This window comes from Acipenser ruthenus, chromosome 11 (assembly GCF_902713425.1).
Source record: "Acipenser ruthenus chromosome 11, fAciRut3.2 maternal haplotype, whole genome shotgun sequence".
NCBI classification, from domain to species: domain Eukaryota; kingdom Metazoa; phylum Chordata; class Actinopteri; order Acipenseriformes; family Acipenseridae; genus Acipenser; species Acipenser ruthenus.
Window position 1 is genome coordinate 4,487,820 of NC_081199.1, and position 8,809 is coordinate 4,496,628.

Below are 8,809 nucleotides of genomic sequence, written 5' to 3' on the forward strand. Positions count from 1 at the left end.
ATATATTCCACACTGTCAGTGTAGGTACAGACTCCTGGCTCGGCTGCTGAAGGCGATCTCTTGAGAACCCTGGCATCTCTCCAGTTTGTTATGATTGGATATTCTACATTGTAAGATGTGTTGCTGACTTGCCTCACCTTGTTTTGTCGCCCCCCCCCCCCCCCCCCATTGTCCAGGCTGTGACAATTTGATCATTGTGTGGAATGTGGGGACCGGGGAAGCCATGATCAATCTGGAAGACATGCACCAGGACATGATCTACAGCGTGTGCTGGAACCGCAACGGCAGCCTGATCTGCACAACCTCCAAAGACAAGAAGATCCGCGTCATTGACCCCAGGAAGGAGAAGATCACTGTTGTGAGTCCCCTTCATTTTTATTTAGCTTCCTCCACTCAATCTGGGAGCGGCTGTATGGGTATTGGTGAAATTTAATAATGGCAACTGAAGAAATAGGAGGAATTGGTATAATTAAGTTGCAGTGATGCCGGAGTTTAACCTGAGGTCCAAGATGAGTAAGTGACCAGTGCATTGATTGCCTTGTGCCCTGGCCATGTACTTCCTTGACCGGATTCCTCCTCTTGATGCAGGAGAAAGACAAAGCCCATGAAGGAGCCCGCCCCATGAGAGCCATCTTCCTCTCCGACGGGAACATCTTCACCACAGGATTCAGCCGCATGAGCGAGCGACAGGTCGCGCTCTGGAACCCGGTGAGAACCAGCAGGCCGGGCTCTAAAAAGCATCCTTTCCAGGCTCTTATCCTGACCTGCTTGTGGGCCAGCCCCCCCTTCAGCTGTAGCAGTAGTGGGGTGGGATGGAGAGGAGATGGTTGGCAGAAGTGTATTTACACCAGTTTATTGGGCTAAACCTGTAGCGTTATGATGAAACCAATGTTAAAATGTCTTGCAGCAAAACATGGATGAACCGATTGCACTACATGAGTTGGACAGTAGCAATGGAGTGCTCCTTCCCTTCTATGACCCGGACACCAACGTGGTTTACCTGTGTGGAAAGGTAAGGGATCAGCTTGGGTTGCTGCCGTTTTCCTGATCACAGATTATATGTCTTAAGGTACGGCTAAGGAAAGGCTTTAAAAATGAACAGAATTTTTTTTCCCCCCCCCCCATTTTCTGACCAATTGTTATTTAAAATATCTAAAATAAATTGCCTACAATTCATTAAGATTGGGTCATTTTTATATGCATTCTGGAACCAAAAAAAAAAGGTCAGTCAGCACACTGATTTCTCCTACAAGAATTCCTCCTAAGGAATTAAAAATGTTCTCTGTCTGTGTCCCTCATAGTTACTCTGTTTTAGAAGCAGTGTTAGCCCAACTACTCAATTTTTGACCACTTACATGCAGCACATGTCGTGTTCACATCGTAGCAGGATTTCTGAGAACTGCCTGCTGTAGATGGTGTGTTTCCCGTGTTTTTTTTTTTTTTTTTTTTTGCATATACAGGATATGATCGCTCGTTGTGATCACGTTTACTTCATCTGCTTTTACATGTGTGATCGAGGAAGTTTTTCTAAATGGAATGAGGTTTAAAAAACATTTGGAAGCAAACTTTCCTTTCACTCTGAGCGCTGACTTCTTCATTTAGTGTCAGAAGTGCCGTAAATGTTACAAAACATGACGAAAAACGGAAATGATTCGTCACACACACACACGACCGTTCCTTAAGCAATAACCCGTTCCTCTGGTGAAACAGGATCATGCCAGGTGTGTGTGCGCAACAGACAAGCCCCTCTGGTTCAGATCTCGAATATCCATATATTTAGACATGCCTAGACTGGGAAAGCTTTCTACACATTGAAACTGAAGTCCTTTTCCTTTCACCAACATGACCGCGGAGTAACCCCACTGCTTCAGTGGGACACAATCCCAAATTAAAGAAGTTCAAAGGGACGACTTGCGCTGCTGCTTCCCTTCATACTCCCTGATCGTCCAGATTTACCTTTTGAGTCGTTTCCACTACAAATAGGGTTTTGTTGCCAGGTTAAGTAAATCGCTGAAATCCAGATGTTGAGGCCAGCTTGTGCCAGGTACTTTTACTGCTGCAGTGCTACCAAGAAGTATAATGGATATAACTGCTGCTTTGTTTTAACCAGAACAAAAGATCTTACTGCAGTGCGTGTTTTTGCTACACAAAGCTTACGATCAGTGTTAAAATATGGTGCATGAAACAGATGCAGTTTTCTGAATTCCTTCCGTGAGGCCACTAAAGATTTTACACAGCGACACACTGAAGCTTCACTAGGATCGTGAGTTCATGCCTCCTGATTTAGAAAGTTCCCTGATTTTTTTGGGATGCCTTCAGGTCTCCTGAATACAAATGCCAGGCATCCCAGCTAACTGTGTGCATGGAGTCCAAGCTTGACTTGTTACAGGCAGGGCTTAGTTATTGTGCAAAAGGGCCCTGAAGGGGTTAAATGAATGCTGTACCAGGTGTAATGACCTTTTTAGGTTGCTATTGGAAGGCAAATGGAAGCTTCATGTACAGCTGTTTTGCACAGTAGCAGCCACTAGGTGGTGCACAATAGCAGCACTGTGTGTAGGTTTTTATTTGAATTGTCTCCATGTGTAGCTCACACATGATCGATCTAAACCCTCTCCGCTTACTATACAGTAAATGGGAGCAGAACTAAACGGTGAGCAGTTTTAATCTGATTACTCACATTGTATTGCTAATGTTTTCCACAGGGGGATAGCAGCATTCGCTACTTTGAGGTAACAGAAGAAACCCCCTATGTTCATTTCCTCAACACCTACAGCAGTAAGGAGCCTCAGAGAGGGATGGGCTACATGCCAAAGAGAGGGCTGGACGTCAACAAGTGTGAGATTTCCAGGTAACTGCAGGAATTCCAACCCTGCACTTCCCAGCATTCTTTTCTTCCCCCAGGGTCCCCTGCATCCTGTTGACTACTGATCACATTCCCTCGACGATCCCCTAGGGGGCAGTCTTGCACTGGCACTAATCCCTGGCTGCTGAAGCATCTCGAAGTCCGAAATGACAAGTATTTGATCCTGCAGGAACGTAGCAAAGAAATGCAAGAGGCATTCTTTGATGGACAAGAAAAGCTACCGCGGTTCCGTTTTTATTTGAGTCACAGTTTTTAGAAGCCATTTTAACAACGGAAACACTGACTGTACATGTATTCAGTCACAGAAATTTGAGACAGAAATGAAATGATCGGTTTCAAGCATCCTGCTTCATAACAGGAGTCGTGTCATTGTTAGCATTTTGATGAGCAGTTTATAAATACTGTCAACCTGTGTGTGGGTGGAGAGGAGTTCTAAACAAGCAGCTAAGTGAGATGGAGAAGAATGGACAGCTGCAGAGATACTTTGTGCAATAGTTTAGTGCAGGTCTGATCTGTCTGGCTACTAGATTGATCCTCTTTTCTCTTCCTACTCAGGTTCTATAAACTGCAGGAGAGGAAGTGTGAACCTATTATCATGACTGTACCCAGAAAGGTAAGCAGGAAACTCAGACTAGAGTTGTCTGGTACAACCCTTCTCTGCGGTACATGTATGTGGAAGCCTTTTGGATACCACAGTGATCCTGTTGTCCCATCCAAGCTATCAATTTTATATAGACAACAAAGCAAGGCGTGGTGTGTGTTCTTTCAAAAATAGAAGACTTGGAAATAAGGTTTTTGCACATCCCTTCAGTGGTATAGATGTGAAGTACTGTGCAAGTTGCAGGTTTGTTCCCCATGCATGTAGTGTATGTTGGGACCTGGCAGTTAAAGCAGCCTCACACTCCTGGTTTACAGCTCTTGCCCTTCCTTGCAGTCTGACCTGTTCCAGGATGACCTGTACCCGGACACGGCCGGCCCCGACGCTGCCCTGGAGGCAGAGGACTGGTTCGAGGGCAAGAACGCAGACCCCATCCTCATCTCCCTGAAGCACGGCTACATCCCCGGCAAGAACCGCGACCTCAAGGTGGTCAAGAAGAACTTCCTGGACAACAAGCTGGCCGTCAAAAAGAAGACTGAGAACTCCGTCCCTGGGAGCAAGCCTGCAGCCGCGACACCCTCCATAGTAAGCACTGCAGCTCTTTACTGCTGGAGGAGCGTGCCGCTTCAAATGAAGACATCCAGACGTGTAGCCAGACATCGGCTCACCTCTCTATTCTATATTTAACTACTGTGTGTTTTTATTATTCATTTCCTTCTAGTTCCAGTACAGTAGGGTAGAACTACATACCATTATTTGCGGCAAACAGCATTTGCAGATTATGCACTCCGCCTGTATTGTTCTGGTTCTGACTTTTACAGTAATGTAACACTTTTTTTTTTTTTTTGGCTTATTGGAATGCAAAGGCTTCCAGTACATAACCCTGTTTGATCAGCAAGCCAGCCTTGTGATGCAAGATGAATTATACAGTTCATACATATGGCTGAAACAGAAAATCCTATTTTTGCAACATAGATTTATAAAGTGTCCCGCATGCTTTGGGGTTGTAGCTGTGCTTGAGAATTGAAAAGAAGACCCTGCTGCTGGTCTGCACTGTACAGCAGTGTTTCAACAGCCTGCCCCACCTCAAGCATGTCGGTTATAGGGTTTGGAGAGACCCAGCCCTCCTTAATCTCCACATACAGTTTGTAACTGTAACCCTTCATCATATGTCATGTGACCAATCCTGCTAGTTCAGAAGGGAGAATTGATCTGAACCCTTTCCCAGCTAGAAATAGCACAGCTGCTTGAGTTTTATTAAAGACTTTTCCATAGAGCCAACCTTAACTGCAATTGCTGGTTTTGTGTGTAGGTTGGATACCTTATTTAAACACGAAAGACACATTGATGAATAAGATCCTTGAGCACCAGACTTTATTTTTTACATTTAAATATAATATAAAATCTCTAGGGGACTTCCATAGTTAAATGAAAAAAATAAGCTAAATGGTGAGAAAATAAAGATTGAATTTGAATCCTCTGAACTGCTGTCCATTAAACAAATGCATTCTTGTCTTTACCAGCAAAACGAAGCCAAGCTGGATGAGATCCTGAAAGAAATCAAAACCCTTAAAGACCTTATTGGCAGCCAAGACAAGCGAATCGCCAAATTAGAAGAGCAAATGGCAAAGATTGCAATCTAATGACCAACAGCACCTGTCGCTATTTTGGGACGTTTCATTGGCTGGGATTGTGCCAGGTGGGCAGGACACGTCACTGCCAATCTTGATGACTGCGTTCCACCTGTGGCTTGTTGCCTAGCAATGATTCCAAACCACATTCCGATATGAACTTTCTTATCCCCACTAATAGAGAAAAGAGAAATTCTTGCAATTGATATTCCAGCTTTTTATTGAAAGTTTTAATAAGTGGCAATTTGAATGTCCTTTTTTGTCAAGAGAATCTTCAAAAACTTTTTTTTTTTTTAAATTTGTGACCAAGAAAATTGTTAGTGACAAGTTTGTATTTACTGTGTTATACCCAAATGTTTTATATATAGTAATCCATCAGTATTGCATTTTTCTCTTCCTTTTTTGTTGCCAAATCTACAAAGAGTTCTGTTTTACATACCTCCTTGACAGTGTTTGTTTTTTTAATGCATTCAAAGAACACAAACTGGAGGACAATGCAATCAGACCATATTGTTCAATAAAACAGAGTGAGAAGTGGACTTTTAATACAGAATGAATCTATTAAAAGTTTAAAAATACAAGATTTTATCATTTCAACCAGAATGTGCATGTTTACAAGATAAGAGTACCGAATAGAAAGAGGGTTACATCGTAGAATTTTCTTTTGCCCTGGTCATTTTCAGGTGAGTTTAAACATGAACAGATTCGCTGGTAAAGTCTGTGCTGTAGCTGTAAATGTGTTTTTGCCATTTCTCTAGTAGGCCACTTCAATGCATCATGGACATCTTTATCGCAGACGTGTTTTTTCAATCGCATATCGCATTTCATATCGTCTCCATAGAGAGGGATCTACCTCTCTGTTTGGGCAAACAGCTTCTCTGGGAATCGCTAGCAAAGTCTTGCAGGGGGATCTTTACTCGCAAGATCTAATCCGGAAAATAAAATCTGCCAAAAAAAAAAAAGTTTGTATTGAAATGTGTGTCAGTCAGCTTTGTTCTTTCACAGCTGTGTGATCAGGTGTGAAGGCTAAAGAACTGGTAGCCAGGCAGTGATCTTCTGAATTCTTGTTTTTTAGCTATTGCATTTTACCTCTATTTTAAAGGTCAGTTAAATGTATCCTTTTTACAATTGGGAGTGAAGAGCCTCATCATACCATATGAATCTAATATACAACGGATACTGTAAATGGCATTGTAATTATTGTAAGAAGGGAAGTGTTTGCTGACGCTACATGTTCTACATGTACAGCCAAATGTAAAATATCCTACATGTCCCCTCTCCCTCTCTCCTGGAGAAATCTATCCGCTTCATTTGATTTTCATGCTTGTAAAGTTGTAATCAGGTTTTTATTTTTTCTCTTCCTTAAACTAAACTTTTTTTTTTTTTTTTGAGTGGCGGGGGAGTCAACAGTTTCAGTCTAGGGTTGAGAATTATTTGTCGAATTTCATCTGTGAACTACTTTGTTCTCTGTTATGGACTTTTTAATCGACTGTCCAAAAAAAGAAAATCTGCTAGTGTTGCTGTTGCATGAAAGGTGGAGGAGAGAGTATATTACAGTGTCTGTTCTGAGGGAGATGTGGTTGGAAGGGAAGCCGTTAACACAGAGTGTATTGTCTCTTTTTTTATTATTTTTATTATTTCTTTTCTTCTAGTTTTCATCTGCAAGGTATTTGTCTGAGACCCCTCACTGTAGACATCATGCAAACTGATCGGGGTCCCTGAGATGCTGTTCAGCCAGTCACACACACCTCTGCTTTGGATTACACACACACACAATACCAGCACTGATCCAAACTGCAAAGTCCCTACATTCTGTTCAGAATGTATTTAAAGGAGACCAGGGTAGAGACCATCCTAATTACCAGTAGTTCTGAACCATGAGATTTGTTCTACTGAGCCTTTTTTAAAATGTGTTTAATATAAAAGGAGGCTGCTGACTGCTCTTCAGCCAGACCTGGGACCCTGCATATACAGATGAATTGCATTTAAAAAAGGAAGACAAAATAATGCTGATCCTCTGAAAGAGTGGTGTTGTTTTTTATATATTTTGATAAATGACTAAACTAATGGGTGTTGGTTTTAATTTTTTTTTGTTCAAATGTGTTCTATTTCTAGCCTGAACTGAAGTCGATGTCTTATTGCAACATGGAAGAGAATAGTGCTTGTGTAATGTTACATTTGCTTGGTGAGAGAAATAGAAGGTTATTGAGGATGGATGACATTTTAAAATGAGAAGCAACAGCTCCCCCCCCCCCCCTCCCAATAGTGCCCCACTTACTAGTTATGCATTTGATCAATTTTATATGCATAGTCAAATAAATAAGGCACACAGTATTAGTCACATACCGTGCCCGTGTTTTAGCTGCATAAATATACTTTGCATTGTGCTTGATGCATAGCATTAAATAAATGCACAAAGAACAGGTTTTATATTGCATAAGTACTGGTTTTGCAGTAAGACTGACTGATAAAGTGGTGAGCAGAACAGGAAAATGATGGGCATGAAACAGACTTGTATCTCAACTGAAAACATGAATTTGCGGGGGATAGGAGCAGGAGGGACTGGGTGAACAGAAAGGAATGTGTTTGTGTTTAAATATAGTGAAGCTGTCCTCCAATTGTGATGAAACTTAGAACACTAGAACAAACTGGGAGAATTGGAATGTGGAGCAGCGCTTCTCCGCTTGTCATAACTTTGTTACGACACCCTGTAGCTTGTGAGGGTGACGGACTATGTAGAAGGAGATTGCATGGTGGTCTGCTTTTCATGCATGGCTCTGGCTTGATGTTTACAGTCATGGTGTGGGATGTGAGGAGGAAGCAAGGATTTGAACCCTGTGGGTTCTAGAACCAATAACTAGGGCTCTGCCTGAAGGAGTTTTTTGCAGCTATTTGTTTAATCAATACTGGAAGCGAGTAAAGGAACTGAAAGGGTTGGGGGGTGGGGGGGATATTTTATTTCATTTTTTTGGACTGCATGTCAAATTCCGTTCCTACTCCTGAGAACTGTATGTCCCACTAAACTCTGCTACACAATACCCAGTTTTCCTTTGTTGGAGTTGTTCACCCTCGTTGGGGTAATAGATTCATGATGTCTTTGGTAGTGGATTAGAGCAATGCCATAGGAGGGTAATGCTTGTGTTGTGGGTGAAGGAAATGTTAAGTATAGAGAGAGATGGGTGTTGTTTCAGTGCAATACGATAAGTAGGTTGAAAGGGGGTATATTGTTTTAAAAGAATGTTTCTTGTCTAAAAGGAAAGGGTTTAACTCAGAGGGATCAGACCGTTGTGTGTGGTTTTTTTTAAATGTAATTCCTTGCATTGATGATTTAGTAGAGAACTGAAAAGCCAAACTGTGTTTCTAAAACAAATTGGAATCTGCTCATAATAGTCACACTGGTGTTCTGTCCAAACATCTTCGATTCACGAACTCATTGAATTTACTAAATAAATACAAAGTGAAGAGTGCGTGTGGGTCTTTGTGTGTTTTGTGTTGTCCTGACAATTCCTTCCAATGAATAAAATCAGCTGCCTTTGGAGTCCACCAGTCGAGCACAGTGCTATGTGACATGTGGTTCACTTCCATTGGTTCACAGGCCGTGAACCTCGTGCTGATCCGGGTCCGTTTCACTTGGAGTGGATAGATCAGACATTTCACGGTTCTTCATAAAGCTTCACGTTTACACATAAATCTGGAGTTTGGTGTGCTGGAGTTTAA

The 8,809-nt window shown here is 42.1% G+C and overlaps 1 protein-coding gene across 3 annotated transcripts in view; it reads left to right on the forward strand.

The window, feature by feature from the left end:
• The window catches only part of LOC117427109 (coronin-1C), a 38,699-nt gene extending 30,140 nt beyond the window's left edge, over nt 1–8,559 (forward strand). For all 3 annotated transcript variants that reach the window (XM_059032982.1, XM_059032983.1, XM_059032984.1), the window contains 7 exons: nt 177–358; nt 589–708; nt 908–1,012; nt 2,703–2,848; nt 3,419–3,476; nt 3,798–4,046; nt 4,985–8,559. In XM_059032982.1, the coding sequence (XP_058888965.1) occupies nt 177–358; nt 589–708; nt 908–1,012; nt 2,703–2,848; nt 3,419–3,476; nt 3,798–4,046; nt 4,985–5,104 (980 nt within the window). In that variant the 3' untranslated portion in view covers nt 5,105–8,559. The remainder of the gene's footprint in view (nt 1–176; nt 359–588; nt 709–907; nt 1,013–2,702; nt 2,849–3,418; nt 3,477–3,797; nt 4,047–4,984) is intronic.
• Nucleotides 8,560–8,809: the final 250 nt, after the last annotated feature.